This window comes from Phocoena sinus, chromosome 11 (genome assembly GCF_008692025.1).
Source record: "Phocoena sinus isolate mPhoSin1 chromosome 11, mPhoSin1.pri, whole genome shotgun sequence".
Taxonomy (NCBI): domain Eukaryota; kingdom Metazoa; phylum Chordata; class Mammalia; order Artiodactyla; family Phocoenidae; genus Phocoena; species Phocoena sinus.
In genome coordinates, this window is record NC_045773.1 from 83,919,188 (window position 1) to 83,938,406 (window position 19,219).

Here is a 19,219-nt window from a genome sequence, read left to right on the forward strand (position 1 = left end):
TTTGTATTCTCCAGATCAAGGGTGAGAGTTTTTAATTATTTCAGGTTTTAGCAGGACATTCAAGGGTCTGGCATTTGGCACTGGCAGAATTCTCCATCATCTCTCTCCAGTTCCCCAGATGTATCCTATGGTAATAATCCTCAAACTTGAATGAACATCAGAATAACTTGAAGCACTTGGATAAATGCAGCTCCCTGGGCTCGACCCCCTGAGATTCTGATTCAGTAGATCTGAGGCAAAGCTTGGGAATCTGCATTTGTATCATTGTGTCACACCAAAGCATTCTGGGTAACAAGAGAGTCGATATTGTTGGATTCTCAGTAGTAAGACAGAGTGTAAGGACACAGGGAGGCTAAGTGCTTAACTCTGCCTTGTGAGGGGAAGAGGGGCCAGGAGAGAACAGGAAATGTGGTCAAGGAAAGCTCAGTCTGCAGTCTTAGGCGTTTGAGCTATGTCTTAGAGATCAGGAGGTAGGTTATAATTAAGAGAGACAGATGGAGATTCCGCTCAGAGGGACTGACACGTGCTGGAGAAGGGAGGTGTAAATAGTGTCATGAGTTTGGTGAGTGCAGATACTTTAAGTGAATAGACCTATGCCATTCATTCGGAAGTGATTTATTGAGCTCCTTCTGTATACCTGGCATCATACTAGATACAAGGGAACAGCTGTGAAGAAAGAGGTCCTTCTCTCATGAATCCAACCATCCACCTGAGTGTAGGGTTGGTAAGTGAAGGTGGAGGAAAAGGATGAGACGGGAATGCCCTGTCGGGCCAGGGTCGGAAAGGACTTGTGAGACAGTCCACGGAACTTGCCTATGAGTAAGGAGAGCCTGAGAAAGTTATAGAGCAAAGAAGGAACATTACTTCGTTGTGTTTTAGAAAAACTATTTTAATTTTTGGAAGACCATGTCCTGGGGAAGAGGCCACAGTGGAGGAAGAACTAGAGTCAGGGAGGCCAGCTGGAAGACTGAGGCTTTATCCAGGAAGAGATTAGTGAGGCTGTAAACTGAGATGGGGGGGAGGAGTTGGAGAAGCAGATTTGACATTCATTTAGAAGTTAGAAATTTTAGGTTTTGATAAGTAATTTATTATCGAAACCAGTGCCTCTCTAGCTTTGGGCAAATAATGGACTAAAAGTGTTGTTTTGATAAGTGGGACATAGTTACCAAATCGCTACTAGCCAGGTGCCCATTTCCCTCCTCATCTTTCCCTTATCCAGATCACATCCTATTCTATTGCCAGGATTCAATATTCCATGTTCCATGCAATGATCCATCTTCACACTGGATGGACAGCTCTAGGAATGTCAGAGAACTCTCTCGTCCATATTGCTGACTGGGCTTACATACAGAATTGCCCATCTGTCTGATTAGTATAGTGAGAGGACCATATATTAGAGACACAGAATTCTACGTATATCTCAAAGATAGGCTAAAGTCATTCCTATGTTCAACAAATATTTATGGGGCCCCTTCTATGTGCCACCATGGTTGCTACTCTCATCAAACTTATATTCTAGTGGAGGTGGGGGGCAGGGCAGGAGTGAGCAGACTTCCACAAAATCAATACGGCCACTTATATTCACCATTTCCATAATTTAGTTATTTGAGCCGAAAGGGTCCGCCTCAGTGGTTTTCCAATTTTTGTTTCCCCGACATGGACTTTTATCTTTAAATGTATTCTGACTTGGAGAGCGATCACACTAAACAATTAACAGGAGCTGTTCTGGTTTAGGCTGGGGTGGGGCCCTACCCCTCAGTGTTCCCCGAGGCACTTCTGTGAGACGCCTTGGTATCGTCTGAACAGTCTTAAAGCTGCTTGTCTGGTTGACTGTTGAAATTGAAGTGCTAATTTCTGCCTTCCTTATTTGTTGCTTTCTTCTTTCCTTGTACTCTCACGTTTGTGTCTTTAAGGAAAGGCATCATAGAGCCTCCAGAGGGGACTAAAATTTACAAGGATTCCTGGGACTTTGGACCATATTTGAGAATCTTGAATGCTGCTGTAGGAGATGAAATATTTCGTCACTCATGCTGGATAAAAGAATACTTCACTTGGGCTGGATTTAAGGATTATAACCTGGTGGTCAGGGTATGCTATGAAGTATTATTTGTCTTTGCTGTCTTGTATTATGAAGTATTCCAATTTGTTTCTCAAAAAACATTTATTAAGCCCTACCATCTGCTTCACAGAAAATAGATCGGACAATGTGCTAAAACAATCCCTTGTTGAAAATGTAGGGAACGTTCTGAGGTCCAGCTCAGTTTCTCTCTCGGAGCACTTTTTCCTCCCATGTTTTGTGGGTGTTTTGTTGTGTTGTGTTTGTAGCAGAAACAGGTACTTAAACTGTGGAACAGGCAAGTGGGCTCCACTGGAGAGGTGGTGTCGTGTAGCAGCAGAGAAGCAGGTAATTCTTATCTGCAGCTGTGGTAAGGAATGAATTGCACAAACCATGAGGTCAGCTTAGAACTTAAATTAGCCCCAACATGTACGCCCAGAGCTCACAAGCCCAAGTGGTTCACATTATAAGCTGGTCACCGAAACTGAGGAGGTATCCAAAAACAAAATAAGTACCAACAGGCAAGGGGTGAAAGAGAAAGAGGAGGCCTGAAATGGGCTGGAAATCCCTGCAATACTTATATGTATATTTTATCCCACTTACATATAGTGCCTGACTTTGTGCATGGGGAGCAAAGTTTAAGGAAAGCATCAGGAAATGGACAGCATTCATACCCTTAGAAACAAAAGACTGGTTACCCTCAGGGTGAGGGCTGTTCTCAAGTTTACCTTTCAACCCCAGAACATTAATACCGGGTACCAGACAACACTTAGCATTCTCAAAATCAGTGAGTCCTAAAAAGCTGCCTGGGGGTCAGAGCCAGTCTGTGACAAAGTTTCTGATGGTCCGTAATGAAACAAGTATGAGTATGCATGTGAGTATGGTTGCAAGGATGTCAGCTGTCTTTTCTTGGGATGAATTGTCATTATTCCAAGATTAGGTCCTTTCGATTTTTGAGGCATGAAAGCACTCTTCCTTTAATGAAATAAAAGGATAGTAGATGTAAGAATTTTTTTTAAGTCCTCGCTTAGCAAAATGAAATGTCGATGCCTACATTAGCTACCAAATATTTTTTAGAAAATTGTCTTTGAAACCCAAAGACCTGGGAAACATTTGTCTACATTGTATCTTCAGTTGAGCAATTAGTATGAAAAAGAGAAAACATTTGGAATTTTCAATGACACTCTTTATGTTTAGCTGCTATGTGATGGTGAGAAAAATTTCACATTTTATTTATTTTTTAGCCTGCAAACATACAGTGGTATTTGATGTCTCATTACTAATAGTGCCTAAGATAATGATATCCTTCTCTGTAAATCTGATTGAAGCTAGTGATATGAAGCAGTTTTGCTAGTGTAGAAGAGTAGGATTAGAATTCAGTTCAGGAAAGAAGAGAGAGGGAGAGAGGGATTGAAGGCGGGGGTAGAGGAGGGGGGAATAGAAGAGAGCAGAGAGGAGAGATTCTTTTTATATTAACTCCACTTCATTGCTATCATTTAAGAGCATTTGGGTCTTGTACGTTCCAAAATTTTTTAAGGACCTTGACCACCAGATTGATATGCTTCTTCCCTTTACCATGTTGTCATTTGCACAGATGATTGAGACAGATGAGGACTTCAACCCTTTTCCTGGAGGATATGACTATTTGGTTGACTTTCTAGATTTATCCTTTCCAAAAGAAAGACCAAGCCGGGAACATCCGTATGAGGAAGTAAGCAGGACCACCAGTGGAAGTGCTCCTTCCTTCCTTCCTTCCGTCTTTCCTTCCTTCCTAAATAAACTTTTTAGTTTGGAATAACCCTTAGATTTACAGAAAAGTTGCAAGGATAGTACAGAGAGTATTATTAACATCTTACTTTACTGTGCTACATTTGTCACAACTAACACGTGGATACTGAAACATTATTATTAACTAAACTCCATACTTGTTTCTTTTTGAGTTATTTGCAAAGATTGGCTTTTCTACCTGCTTCCTTCCAAACAGCTGACCCGCCTGCACTGTTACCAGACCTGCAAGCACTGATCTCTGCCTTCCTTGCCTTCTCTCCAGTGGTGTCTCCTTCCCCAAACAAACCCAATGGGTGGCTCTCTAAAGAAAGTGAAGTCAGCATAAACCTACACATATTTTGTTGAGCTCCAATTTTTAACAAATCCCTAACCCACGGCAGGCGTGGTGTTAAGAGCCGGGGCTTTGGACACAACATCAAGACTGGGATGGGTACCCCATCCCTGCTGATGAGAATTATTGATTATGAGGCTTTGAGTCCCTGTCCGAGCCTTGGTGGTTTGTTTTTTTTCTTCCTTGCATTGGGCTTCTTCCCACCTTATCAGTTTTTTTTTATTATAGTCAAATGACATAAAATATGTGAGCATACATTGTAATTTTAAATTCTATATAAATGCAAATATCACTAAATAAATTAGGAGGGTGTATAGTCTGCCCTTAAGTGTATTACACATGACATATAAATGTGTAATGCCTTAATTATAGAAGTTTAAATGTACCTTTATAAAATAGATGTATTCTTAAACTACATTTTAATAATTTGACTTGTAGTTTTATGTTTAGTACTTGCTGTTGAAGAGAATCTTATGGTGAAACTTTAGTAAAACCAGTAATCCACTGCCTGCTTTATGGGTTTTAAAAAACTGGGTTTTCACATACAGGAAAACCCTACATAAAAAAACACCCATTTAAAGCAAAATGAATCTGCTAAATTTATTGCTTTATTTACGAAACACATACATAACACGGCTTCATAAATCTTAGGTCATTTAATACAACCGCCTCATGAAGCCATATTACTATACTCCCCATTTATGGATGAGGAAAATGCCATGCCGAGGGGTTGCATAACCTGCCCAAGGTCGTACAGCTAGTGAATGCGTGGTGCAGGGCTTTGACCACAAGTGGTCTAGCTCCAGAGTCTGTGTATTTAGCCACTGTCTTGCTTCTTAACTCTGAATTTACAAAACTTATAAATTAAGGTATCTGTTGCCGTAAGGGAGATTTTTCTTTGGAATTTTTAAAATCACAAGTTCATTAAAAATATTTCATTGAAAAAAAGTCACTTTTCCACAGCTTTTCTTAATGCATCTATTGGATAAAGCAGGCAACAGCTCTCTTGCAGATTTAATACACCACGGGGTAAACCATCATGTCCGCTGTGTACGTGGTGGTCCCTATTTTGACTCTCAGTGCTTTTGTCTCCCAGGATTTTAGTGAGATTTCTGTATGTTGAGGTTCATATATAGCGGATATGCCTATACTTGGAAGAGCTCCTTCTCTTGCCACCTGGCGCCTTCTCATATTGCCTCGGGGGCCATTCATTGCCTTTTAAACTCGTAAGTATATTTTCTATCACACCAACTCTCCATCTTTTTGGTTTTTTTTTGGGGTACGCGGGCCTCTCACTGTCGCGGCCTCTCCCGTTGTGGAGCACAGGCTCCGGACGCGCAGGCTCAGCGCCCATGGCTCACGGGCCCAGCCGCTCCGCGGCATGTGGGATCCTCCCGGACCGGGGCACGAACCCGTGTCCCCTGCATCGGCAGGCGGACTCTCAACCACTGCGCCACCAGGGAAGCCCTCCATCTTGCCTAGATGCATGGCTCCTGTAGCTGTCCATCCTCCTGCTCCAATCTGGATGGGCCCCTCTCTAGGTCTGCTGCCAATCTGTCACCCTGTGACATCCCTTACCCACTTCCAGACCCTACCCATGTCTTCACCTTCTTCGCTTTCCTCCTTTGTGGGACTTTTTGCTTAAGTATCTGCCGAAGAAATGTTACACGGGAGGTAAACTTCAAGTACTTTCCTGTCTGATCTTGCACGATAGCTTGGCTGAACCCATTATGCTGGGTGGCAGTCACTTTCCATGGTTACCTGAAGGCATTGCTCTTTCGGCTTCTACTGTAGCTGCATGCAGTGTTGCTTACCCCAGGCTGACCTTTCTTCCATTGTAGGTGACTTTTAAGAATTTAGGGATTAATCTATATTTACCAAAAAAAAAAAAAAAAAAGACCTTTTCAAGCAGCAGGCTTTACTTGAAGGCAGGGGTTACACGCTTAAGTGCTCACAGGCGGACCCGAGGCAGATCTTGTAAATAGGGGGAGCTGGGTGGGGACTGTATCAAGTGGAAAGCATGGGAAGGGAGGAGCCCCTACCGAGCTCTAGCTGATCTTCCGAGTTTTCCAGAAAACTTGGAAATCTGGATTTTCATGTAAAATACCCAGATTTATAAATGTGGAAAGTTAATTCAATTTTTTAAAAAGGGACGGTAAGCTATCAACTAAGACCTAGGTTGTATTTGGACGGGGGGGCACCCGTTTAAGTTATGAAGGTGAGGAGCCAGCTGTTAGGCTGAGGGACCCCTAAATACCAAAATGTGGAGGTCGTTGCTCTGGGGCATCACATATACACTCCCGCCCTCATTCTTCCTGCAAAATTGATTCCATTTATTCAGAGAACTGTCTGAATGTATTTGGCCCAGGAGCCATGCGTAGGCGTAAGGAAGGGGTTGACTGTTTTGTGTACATACTTTTGTGCTCTGTGTCCCTGCTGTCATCCATGGTACGTACCTCTTCTCCTTCTGAATCTGAATGTCCCTCCACATACTCTCTGGGATTCTGCAGCCTCTGCCTTCGTCTTTAGATGCCACTCACCCTCCTGCTTTCCAGATTCACATTAGTTAATTGGAATCTCCTGCTGTCAACGACTCGCCTCATTTCTTCTTCACTGTGACAGTTCATACCTGTACGCTTGCTTTGTCAACACTTCAGTTGCATCTGGAAGTGGGCAGAAGGCGGGTTAGTTATGGGATCTGCCCATCATTTTGAATTAGAAGTTCTTCCTCAGCTCCAGTGACACTAGCCCTCGTTTTCTTCACTTCTTGACTGTTCTTCTACATTCTTTCAGGGTCTCTCTTTCTCCAGCCACCACTTAAATCTCTTGTTTTCCTCCAGGGTTCTGTACTCAACCCACCGAACACATCTGCTAGCACCGCTTCTCCGACGCCAAAAATCCATAGGTCCTGCCCAGACCTTGCCCAGCTCCCGCCAACTCTGCCCAGCTTCAGATTCACTAGAGTTAATCACCTGCTGGATATCATCACCTGGATATCCAAATCCCTGGTACCTCATTTTCAACCTGTTCAAAATGTGACACATCATCGTTCTCTTAAAACTGCTCTTTCTCCTTTTCTGTCTTGATCGTTGGCAATATCGACTCCTCCCCCCACACACAGTGAGCCCAGCTAGAAACAGGGGGGTAATCTTCACCTTTTTCCTTTTCCCTCATCCCCAAATCTAATCAATCACCAAGACCTTCCCATTTTACAATCTAAACGTTTCTCAAAACCTCCCCAGTTCTTCCACGTGCTCCTCTCTAGTTTGAAAGGTCAAGAAAGGCTATCTCCCCTCCACTGTGAGGAACTAGGTCTTGATACTGTGCTTTAGCTGGGCAGTCCTCAACTTAACAAACTGTGCAGTCATGTTTCTAAGTCTCTACTGGCAAAACAGGAGATCTTCTGACCTGTGTTTGTGATCTCAGTTCACAATGGATGTAATCGTTTTGTAGGAATGGTGCAGGAAAGAGAAATAAATCCTAAATGCCAGTCTTCTGATCATTCCGTGTCATTTAATGGCCTGTCATTTATGATAAAGTTGCCTCTACTGGCATTAGCACGATATTTATCAGGAAAAAAAATGTGATGCCAGATACTGAAAAAGGCTCCTGGTAAACTGGAGCATGTACCTATGAAGTGTTAAAACCATGTCCAATCTTAATAACTTCCCTTCATGCTACCTCATGCTTTTTTTTTTTTTTTTTTTTTAATGAATTATCTCTTTTTTTCTCACAACAGTAACAGAGGAGACCGAGGCTTAGCAAGGTTAAGGTCACATGATTAGTAAGTAAGTGCTGGGCTGAGACTCAAAACCATCTCTGCCTGCCTCCTAACCCTGTGTACCTTTGACTATTCAGCAGATCCCGTGTCAGGAGTTGGGATTCTTTAAAGGTAAGGGCCTTGCCCACTGCATTAAGGTAATCTTGCTCTGTGGCAGGCCTTGTTTTCAGTATTTTATATACACTGACTCAGTGAATCCTCACAGTAATCCTGTGAGGAATGTTCTGTTATCTCCATTTTATAGATGAGGAAACTGAGGCACAGAATGTTTGCCAGGATCACACAGCTAGACCATGGATTTGAACCCAGCAATCTGATTCTGTCTGTGCTCTCAGCCACTCTGCACCGCCCCCCAACCCCCGCTCCTGATCCATTTCCTGTTTTCCTTCCCTCAATTTCTACTGCACTCAGGAGCCTCTCTTTCCCCCTCCGCCTGTGGTATCTACTTTAGTAGGCTTTTCTCCTTGACTCCTCAGACCCCTGCCGTTATAGGCAGCTGCTTCTTTCAGGGACACAGGGGTCAGTACCGATGCTCAGTGCTGGCTGGGTCACCCCTACTAGCTGTTCCTTATCTGTTTCAGATTCGGAGCCGGGTTGATGTTATCAGACACGTGGTGAAGCATGGTCTGCTCTGGGATGACTTGTATATAGGATTCCAGACCCGGCTGCAGCGGGATCCTGACGTATACCATCATCTGTAAGTCTGACAATGCCTGTTGTGCTCTAGGCCACTGCAGAGGATGTTGTGGATATATAAGCAGAGTCGGTGACCGACAATGCCGCCAGATTTTGATGGGTGTGTGAGATTCCGCCATTAGAGCTTTATTTCTTTGTTAACGTGTTAAAAAGCAAATCTGGTTAGGAAAATAACATTTTAAAGAGTCATTGTTTCCTTATTCATGCAAATGTGTTTCAGTCTTTTCAGAAAGTGGTTTATGGTATAGGAAAGGGAAGGACATTATGAGAGGGAAAGGGTGTGTTTGGCCAAGACAAGAACGAGGAGGGGGTTTTATGTGGCAAAGATGTTATCATCAAAGACAATTATTTCCTGTGACAAATTTTTGCCTGTGCCCAACTCTGAGCATGAATTTGGTGAACTAGTTGGTTAACGGGAATGGCCCTCTGAGTCTCTACCTGCTTACACTTCAAGACCATGCAAGTTTCTCATTGCAAAACTGTATATGTGGACTTCCCTGGTGGCACAGTGGTTAAGAATCCGCCTGCCAATGCAGGGGAACACGGGTTTGATCCCTGGTCCAGGAAGATCCCACATGCTGTGGAGCAGCTAAGCCCGTGCACCACAACTACTGAGCCTGCACTCTAGAGCCCCTGAGCCACAACTACTGAGCCCGTGTGCTGCAACTACTGAAGCCTGCGTGCCTAGAGCCTGTGCCCCACAACAAGAAAAGTCATTGCAATGAGAAGCCCATGCACCGCAACGAAGAGTAGCCCCCGCTCGCCACAACTAGAGAAAGCCCGCACGCAGCAACGAAGACCCAATGCGGCCATAAATAAATAAATAAATTTATTTAAAAATCAATCAATCAAAAATTTTAAAAACTGGGATAATACATATTTTTGTTCCTGCATGTTTACTGAACAATCTTTGATCCACCCTGTAAGTTTCTAACTTTCACTATTTGAAATGATGTTTTGTCAAATAAACACGTAGGTGTGCCTTGCACACTTTCATAGTGATTTCTTAGGATAAATTCCTAGGAGTGGAGCTGCTGGATACAACACGCACTCAGTGTGTAGACTTTTGCTACACGCCGCCAAATCATTCTTAGGAAGCCAGCTCACCTCCCCAGAAATAACGTACAACACATTTACCTGCACCTTCACCAATACCAGGTCCTTTTGTGTACAGAATACAAATCTATATTTTTACATATAAGAATTCCTTAAAGCAAGGCGCATCACAGAAAACTAAAAATAAGACACAGTTGTCATGTTTTAAGGGACTGCATTCAACACACTGGAAATGTGAAGCTACATTAACATCTGAAACAGTACAGGAAAATGCTGCCTCAGGGAGAGCTGAGTACCAGGAACCAACAGATCTTGGCAAAACAATAGGCATGGAAGTTTCAAAAACATATTTTTCTGCTTTATCTCTTTTACAGGTTTTGGAACCATTTTCAAATAAAACTCCCCCTAACACCACCCAACTGGAAGTCCTTCCTGATGTACTGTGGGTAGAGAGGACCTGAGATTTCCCAGGTAAAGCATCCTGTAGATCTGGGAGACACCTTTATATCCATCCCATCACACTCTCTTTGGCATCTGAATTAAGCAGGCACCGTGCCTATCAGAAAACCTGACTTTCGGGGGAATGAGAGGAGCTAACATTACAGGAAGAACATTCAAGTTTAAAAACAAGTAAATAAAATGAGTAGTGAGTGCCTCCAGCCCAAAGTCTATGGAATCTTTGGTCTGGTTGAGGTGAACATGCAGCCGATTAATAAACAAGACAAAAATTATCCTGGGTGGTCAGTGAGTGTTCAGAGCTAAATCCTGAACATATGAAGGAAGGCAGCAACCAAAGACAAATACTGTGTGATTTCACTTATATGTGGAATCTAAAAAGCAAATCTAAAAAGCAAAAGCAAACGAACAAACATAACAAAACAGACAGTAATAGAGAATGAACAACGTGGTTGACAGAGGGGAGATGGGTGGAGGGAGGAAGGAAATGGGTGAGGGAGGTTAAGAGGTACAAACCTCAGTTTAAAAATAAACTTGCAGGTGCAGTCACAGGTATGAAATGTACAATGTGGGGAATATAGACAATAACAATGTAATATCTTTGTGTGGTGACATTTCATAACTAGACTTATGGAAGTGATCATTTTGAAATGTATAGAAATATCGAATCACTATGTTGTGTGACAGAAACTAACACAGTGTTGTAGGTCAATTATACTTCAAACAAACGAACAAACTCGTAGAAAAAGAGATCAGATTTGTGATTGCCAGAGATGGGGGGTAGGGGGAAGAGGAATTGGGTGAAGGTGGCCAAAAGGCAAAAACTTCTAGTTATAAGATAATTAAGCACTAGGAATTTAATATACAACATGATAAATGTAATTAACACTGCTCTATGTTACATATGAAAGTGGTTAAGAAAGTAAGTCCTAAGAATTCTCATCACAAGGAAAACATGTTTTCTACTTCTTTAACTGTGTCTCTATATGAGATGATGGATGCTCATTAAACTTAATGTGATAATCATTTCATGATATAGGTAAGTCAAATCATTATGCTGTATACCTTAAACTTACATAGTGCTGTATGTCCATTATATCTCAATAAAATAAACAAAAACACTGGAAAAAAAAAAAACACAAAAAAGAAAAGCAGCAACCAAAACCGAAAGGAGAAAAACTAAAAACGGAGTGAGATGGAAAACATCACCTCTCATTTCAATAGACCCCTCTCTTTTTCAGACTGATGGAGATCAGCTTGTCTGACACAAACCAGACTTTACATTCCTTCCTACCACTTGGGATGTGATTTTATAAACTGAACTACAAAACCTGTTTCCATACATTTGTTATTGGAAAGATCACATAATATCACTACAAAGATAGTAAATTCCTTGACTCACGCATTTATTTATTTATTCCACAAACAGCTATCCCATCACGTATTGTAATAATCTGTTGTCTCTTCCAGTCAGTAGAGTCTGAATTTCTTAAAAGTAGACACTTTTGCCTGCGTAACCCTAGTACTCAGCACAGTGCTCTGTGCATACACAGTATTATTCATAATATGCATTTAAGGAAGGAAGGAACAAGTGAATTTCGTCTTTAACTGTCAGTGTGACTTACATCTTTAACTAAGCTTTTGTGTCCTTACCAGTAAAATTAAAGATCTACATAGAATATTCTTTTCAGTTGTGACGTTCTTTATTCCATACTCTAGCCTAGATCTTCTAAGTTACCATAGGCCAGAAGGGATGTGAAAAGAATTCACATACAACTAGATTATAAGGCAGACTTAGTAAGCACTATATTTGTTGTACCAACTTAGTGTTGGGAATACTGAGGAGAGAGAAATTACATCTGACTTTTTGCAATGACCAGGAAGAACTTTACAGAAAAGGTAGTATTTCACGGGGGTAGGGAGGGGGCGTTAGGAGAGCACCTTGAAGGTTGGGGAATATTTTTAATAAGCTGAAATGGAGGGAGCGATGATAGACTATTCCAGACAGAAGGAGTGGGTGAAGTTAAAAGGTAGAAAAATACAAGATGAATTAGAGCAATGGCAAGTCCTCCTGGTGTGACAGAGAAGGAAGGGAAAGCAGGAACGAGGCATGAGTGGCCCTGGGAGGATAAAGAGAGTCAAGAGGCTCAATGGGGATGCTGAGCGTCTGCAGTAGTTGCGAAACAGCTGGAGGCATTAAAGGTGAGGAGGCAGCTGAATGAGACAATGCCAAGTCCAAGGTCTTGGAGATGGAGCAGATCTGAAAAAAAGGTCATATATCAAGGAGGCAGTAGTACAGTGGTCAACACTTCAGACTTGGAAACTGACTTCTTGAGTTGAAATCTTGGTTCTGTCACCTACTATGTGACCTTTGGGGAATCTGTGTCTCAGATCTTCATCTGTGAAGTGAATATAATAATAGCACCTACCTCACAGGGTTGTGTTGTGTTCTTAAGGCCCTTCTAGAAGAGTGAGTGGCACATGGTAAGAGAACAATAAATGTTGACTATAACAACCTTATGAAATAAACAGGAGAGTCATGTGACCTATAACCAGTCATTTGGTGAATCTGTAAAAAGTTGGGAGGAGAGTCAATTCCAGTTCACTTTCCAGCTTTAGATCTTCTTTTACCGTAAAGCGTCATAGACTATATAACCTGAACTAAAGACTAAAAATAAAAATTCACCCCAATGCAATAAAAAAAGAAAAAGTATTAAAATGAGTTTCATACTGTTGCTCATTAGTAATATCTTTAGTTCACAGGGGTACCAAGCAACATGAAAAATTCAAGTATTTACTGATGCTACATCTTGAACATAGAAGCTTGTACCAAAGAGACCATGCCTTATTGACATCAGCAGTGGACAATTACATGTTGCATTTGTGAAATGTTCACATATCTTATGTTTGTTGGATCACTACATAGATTATTAATATTTTACTTATTCCGTCCATAATTTTCTGTAAAAGAACCAATGAACGCAATAGGAACAACTTCTCTGTGGAAAAGAAAGATAACAGAAGGTGTAAATCCAAGCACAGAAGAAATAGAACAGGTGGAGAAAAGGTTTCCTAGAAGACAGTGAAGAAAAAGGAAGGGGGTAGGGGAGCAAAAGTTAAGCTAGAGGAAGAGCAGAAAGAAGAGAAATAGATAAATGAGAGGCTATAAGAAGAAAAAAAACTAAGATGGAACTTAAAAAGGAGAATGTAAAAACAGACATTTTGTTCCTTAATAGATTGATTCCCCAAACAGAGTCCATGAATCTAATTGAGTAAGAAGTGTTCATGACCTGTTTTCAATTTTTCAAAAAGCTTTGTTGAAATCATCTATTTACCAAAACAAGGCTTCAGAGGCTACCCTAAAATGTAATACTTTCGTTGGGACTGAAAGTATTTTAACTCAGTAACAAAATCTGTTATTTAATGTAAATTATAAATTCTAACAAATGGCGGTATCTTTTGACTAAAAATACGAACACTAGCTAGTGATAAAATGAGTTTTATAGACAATAATTTTCGAAATCGATAGAATAATCAAAAATAAAGACCCATATCTTGAAAAAATTAGGAAATCCTCTTTTGAACATTTGAAAATGCTATTGCAATGGTTAAAATAGGCAACTAATTTATTTCTGCTAATGTCTGTAGTTTCTGATGATATTCCCATGATTATCACATTATCCCTAGGAATATGTGATTGTTAACTACATTTCTGTTTTACATATTGCTCTTTCCAGTAACACAAACCCCTCATTCATCTGAACATCAAAATTGATTTTCTGATTATGTATACTACCTCTTTAATTCTGAAGAAACAAGAATCCAATGATGGAATTTATCTCCTTAAATCTCTTGATTATCTACGTCTCATAAAGATGAACACCAATGAAGTTTGATGGCTCTGGTTCACTTCACGCATTATGCATATATTTTGTGATTTACTTTATGCATATATTTTATAAATTATTTAATTATCACCAAAAAATAAAGGTATATCAAGAGAATATGTGTTAAAATGTATATGATGAGCAAATAAAAGATTATTTTAAAATACGAATTTGTTTTCTCGCCACCAAGCCTATCTTTATTCTCTTGCTGTCTTCCTAGTTATTGCCGTCTGATACCGTGACTCCAGCAATTCTTTGTTATTACCAAGACCTTCAATCAGTTGACCCTACATGTCCTCACTTCTCTCCTTAATCATCTTCAATGGTTCTTTTCTACCTGTGTCCACATCACCCCCCCCTTTCTTTTTCTACCCCACATCACCTGCCCTCTTTCCCTCTCTCATATTCCAATCTCATTTCCATGACTTAAACCCCAAACTATGAAATCATTCTTTATACCTTGTTCTAACATCCACTGCATCAGCAGATCCGTCACCTTTACCTTCAAAATATACCCAGAGTGTAACCACTTTCCACCATCTCCACTCCTATCAAATCAGGAGAAAAAGGAAACCCACAGAGGTAATCTTGGCATTAGGAACTGGTTTTCCTTATGCCATGAATAGGCATCTGTCCATTCCAAAAAAGGCTGACACGCTGAATGCCTTGAAACTTGGCTCAGAGCCGTTCAAGGGGATGCTGGGAAAGCCATTCTTGGGGAGGTGACTTGCAGGCTGCACCATCCTAAAGCCACTTTAGAGGGTCCCAGGGTAACAGCTAGATGCTGGGTGCTGCTGCTTATCTCATACTTCAGGAGCCCAGCTCTGGAGGAACTAAGGAGAGCCAGAACAGAAACCATTTCCTTCTCTAGTGCCCCTCTAGTGCCCTCTACACACAAAGCTTCATACTAGCTAGCAAAAGAGAAATAATTCTTTTTTGCATAGCCGGCAATACAGAGTGGATTTAAAGCTGAGAGCCAATAAATTGATAACTGACACACACTTGATAATACATTTTGTAGTCTCTAGGGTAACCACTTAAGGAATTTTAAAAGAATGTGTAACCACAAAGGTCATAGAGGGAAAATGAAATAGTTTAAAAATATTAATCTGTGAAAGAAGCCAATTAAAGAAAAAAAACCATAAATGAGACAATAGAAAGTAAAAATCAAGATGGTAGATTATATCAATAATTGCATTAAATGTAAATGGATTAAATGCTGTCATTAAAAGACAGTTTGACAGACTGGATTTGAAAAAACACTCTTTGCTCACAAGACACATACTTAAGAAAAGTACACTGAAAGCTTGAAAGAAAAAAACAGGAAATATATACCATGAAAATACTAATAAAAAGATGGTATAGCTATCTTAAAGTCAAACAAGGAGGAACACCTCATAATGTAAAAAGTCTTAGTTAACCAGGAAGCTATAAAAATCTAAATTTATATGCACATAATAAGAGCTTCAAAATGTATAAAACAATGACATAACTAAAAGAAGAGATACACAAATTCAAATCAAAGATATTTGAAAAACCCCTTTTCAGTAAATGATAAGCCAAGAAAATTTTCAAGGCTATACTTGTATGTCTTTTCTTCAGAATTTTAAGATCAGTTTATCATGCTCCAACTTGCTTTTGGAAAAATTTATTATCAGCAACTTTATTTCCACGTCTGTCAAGGATCTAAGAGATTCTAGTGAGGGAAATGCTGAGACCTTGCCTAACGGAGGTGGAGGTGCAGAAGGAGGGGAAAAATAGACACGGTAGAGACATCCTGTCTTGAAGACGTCACAGTTTAAATGCCTAAAGATTGTGAAGGACCATTAAGTAACTGGAATTATTTTCCTTGATGACCCAGCTGCCCAAGCCGGATACCCTACTTGGCCTCCTTGTTTACTGCCAGGTAATAAGTAGCTTGCCAAAGAAAGGAAAGCAAAGTTTACTATTCCCAAACTGTGGTTTTTCTTCTCTCTGTCTCTACTTTTTATTTTTTGTATCTAAATCCCATTTTTGGTGTGTTAAGAGGACATGAAAACAATCTATTGATTGATTTCCCTTGTATACAAGCAAATTATAGGCTGATGGTTATACTTCGAGTTATTTGACAGATCATTATAGCTTTAAGAAACTGCTGTGGTTTCAACTGGAGCTGGTAACTGTTTCAGTTAAAAAGTATTTCAGTTATGTAAATAGCCATTGAAAATGTCTTCCTTATGTAATATAAATTCCCACAAGAGGTGTACAGGATCTAAAGAAAACAATAACATTTTGTCAAGGGATATAAAAGAAAACTAGAACAAATAGGGAGAGATATTATGCTCTGGATGGAAATATTTTATGTTGTACCAATCTCTAAATTCAGTGAAATCTCAATAAAAATCTAAAATTCATAAAGAACTCCAACAAATAAATTTTAAAATGTAAACAATGAAATAGAAACTTTTGCAAGAGATATGAATAGGAAATTCTCTAAGGAAATGTAAGTGGCCAATGAATAAATGAAGCTTAAATTCATTAATAAGGTGTGCCAGGATAAGTATACAGGAGAGCTCATTTGCAAAATTGTTTAACATTTTTAAAATGAGAAGAAATAAGTACCTATCAATTGTGAAATAAATGTACTAGAATACATCACATTCAATAGTGGTTAAAAACAATATAAATAGTAAATATATACTGTTGATCCAGAAAGACCTATAATGCAGATTTTAAAAAGAAGTTGCAAGTAATACAATATTATGACTTTTATGTTAAAATAACACTACAGGGAATTCCCTGGGGGTCCAGTGTTTAGGACTTTGTGCTTCATTGCAGAGGGCACAGGTTTGATCCCTGGTCGGGGAACTAAGATCCCGCAAGCCGTGTGGCCAAAAAAAAAAGCTTCTAAAAAAATAACACTACACATAGTAATGTGTACGTGTGTGTGCGTGTGTTTGTGTGTAACTCCAAGGAAGAAGATCTGGAGAGCTTACATCAATCTACTAACAGGATCCTTCATTTCTTAATATACTTCTGTATAATTTAAATGTAATAACAAGAAAGCGTTCCTGTATTTATCATGTAATTAGGAAAACATAAAAGTATACATAGCATTGTAGACTCTAAATCCACCCTCTAACTCAGTTTTGATATTTTAAATATTCTTTTCCAGTTTTATTCGATATTTCTATTTTTACTATTTTATATCTTCTTGGGTATGCATTTTTTAATATTGATGTGTTAAGATAATTTTCATGTCTGCAATATTCCATATTTTGAATGAACAATAACTCTTCTTCTGTTGCTGAGCATTAACTAATCTTATAAAGACTATCATCCATATTACTTTTTTCACATTTTGGGATTCTTTTCTCGGGATAGAATTCTTGAAGTTGGATTACTGAATCGAAGAATACGAACAATTGGGCTTTTGGTAGCACCTTCTCAGTCTTCCAGCTAATGTACAGACCGCTAAAACATATGGACAGTCGCCCATGCTATACTTGCATTTGTTCATTCCCCATGGAGCTCCATAATGTTAATTCTGCAGGCCCGGCACACTCTCTTTTTTTTGCGGTACGCGGGCCTCTCACTGTTGTGGCCTCTCCCGCTGCGGAGCACAGGCTCCGGACGCGCAGGCTCAGCGGCCATGGCTCACGGGCCCAGCCACTCCGCGGCATGTGGGATCTTCCAGGACCGGGGCACGAAGCCGTGTCCCCCGCATCGGCAGGCGGACTCTCAACCACTGCGCCACCAGGGAACCCCCCCGCCCGGCACACTCTCTTGCTTGCAAATCTTACTCATGTACTATTCCTCTTCTAAAAATTCCTTCATTACCTGTAGGGTGATCATTTTTTCTGAAAAGCAGCAACAACAAAAAAATACACAATACGTTATGTATTCTAAAGCATTAAGCTAATGTAAGAAAGACAATAACAAAAACTCTGCCTATCTCTTACTCCCATATATTATTATTTTGGCAGCTGAAAATCAGAGCTAGTTTACTCAGAGCTAGTTTACTTATATTAAGCCATCTAGATTTTAAGAATATGTATTTTCCCTGACGACTCAATAAATCTATATTAATTTGAAGGCAGAAAAATGTGCCTTGAATGGCTTTAAGTTTCCTGGACTGCTCCTTATCCTGGTTTGGGCCACTTCATAAGGAGCCTAGGGCCCTTTGGAAACTGCAATGAGCTGATGTCGTCGATAGGTGGCGGAAGAGGAGCGCATCCAAACCTCGCGGCCCGCGAGACCGACCCCTTCGGCGGGTTTCTGGATGGGGCCTGAGTGGTGGGTGTCGTTCGCTCAGTGATGTCTTCAGAGTAACTCAAGCAGCAGCTCTCACTCTTTCAAGAACCCTCTTTCTCTGGTGTATCTGGGAAGAGAAGGGCTCAGTGGTCCCTCGGAAGCTCGCAGTCGTCTTCCCCGGCTCCTCCGCAGGGCACGGGACACCTGTCGTCCGGTCGCCACGCCACCGCCTCGCAGACTGAAGGTACGGCCACTTCACCCCAGTGTTGGGATAATTAAGGGAACAGCGGAGCAGGAGGTTAAAACTTAAAAGCTGTGCGCTAAACATGGCTTTCCCTTGTGTTGGTGGGAAAACACGTGAGGCATCAAATCCTTTACAGGAGGGCCCCTGGAGTGGCACACGATCCCAGGCTTCACTGTAGGGGAGGAGACAGGTTAAACACCCTGCTTCCTATATCACCCAGGCATCCCTCACCCACCATTTAGGGGACCCTTTCCCACCCGTTGAAACGGACCCAGGACCATGCCTGTTCCCAGGTAGTGCATTTCCTCCGGTCTGAAATATTTACTCAGTAATTCCTCGAGGGCATCAGTGGCGCAGTCAACACCGCCTTTATGGCTGCAAGACCTGCAGGCTCTGCCACTTTGGCCTCAAGGACCCCCATGTCCAGGGCAGGGGTGGGCCTCTTAGCCCAGTCCACTCAGAGCTTCCTCTGAGTAAACATGCAGGTTACAGTTGAATCAAACCCACCGTTCATCGAGGGACAAATGTTTGTTTTTGGAAAAAGCAGTTTCAAATTTTCAGAAGGGATAGTTTCCTGACTTGCTAAACAGCAGAGTTCAGACTTTGCTTTATGGGTCAAAGCAGTGTTACTTCTTGTCCTTTGACATCATCACGCACCCACTCCCGTCCAAACCTTCTTTTCAAATTGTGC

At 40.9% G+C, this 19,219-nt stretch overlaps 1 protein-coding gene across 17 annotated transcripts in view; it reads left to right on the forward strand.

Moving 5' to 3' along the window:
• Positions 1–14,214, forward strand: part of LOC116761533 (cytidine monophosphate-N-acetylneuraminic acid hydroxylase) — a 258,069-nt gene extending 243,855 nt beyond the window's left edge. For 13 of the 17 annotated variants that reach the window (XM_032647362.1, XM_032647368.1, XM_032647372.1 and 10 more), the window contains 6 exons: positions 1,914–2,088; positions 3,651–3,767; positions 7,016–7,183; positions 8,538–8,653; positions 10,083–10,179; positions 12,921–14,214. In XM_032647362.1, the coding sequence (XP_032503253.1) occupies positions 1,914–2,088; positions 3,651–3,767; positions 7,016–7,183; positions 8,538–8,653; positions 10,083–10,158 (652 nt within the window). In that variant the 3' untranslated portion in view covers positions 10,159–10,179; positions 12,921–14,214. Of the gene's footprint in view, positions 1–1,913; positions 2,089–3,650; positions 3,768–7,015; positions 7,184–7,914; positions 8,654–10,082; positions 10,180–12,920 lie in introns of those variants that run through there. The other 4 variants (XM_032647360.1, XR_004352045.1, XM_032647371.1 and 1 more) reach the window with 4 other exon arrangements.
• The last annotated feature ends 5,005 nt before the right edge of the window (positions 14,215–19,219 follow it).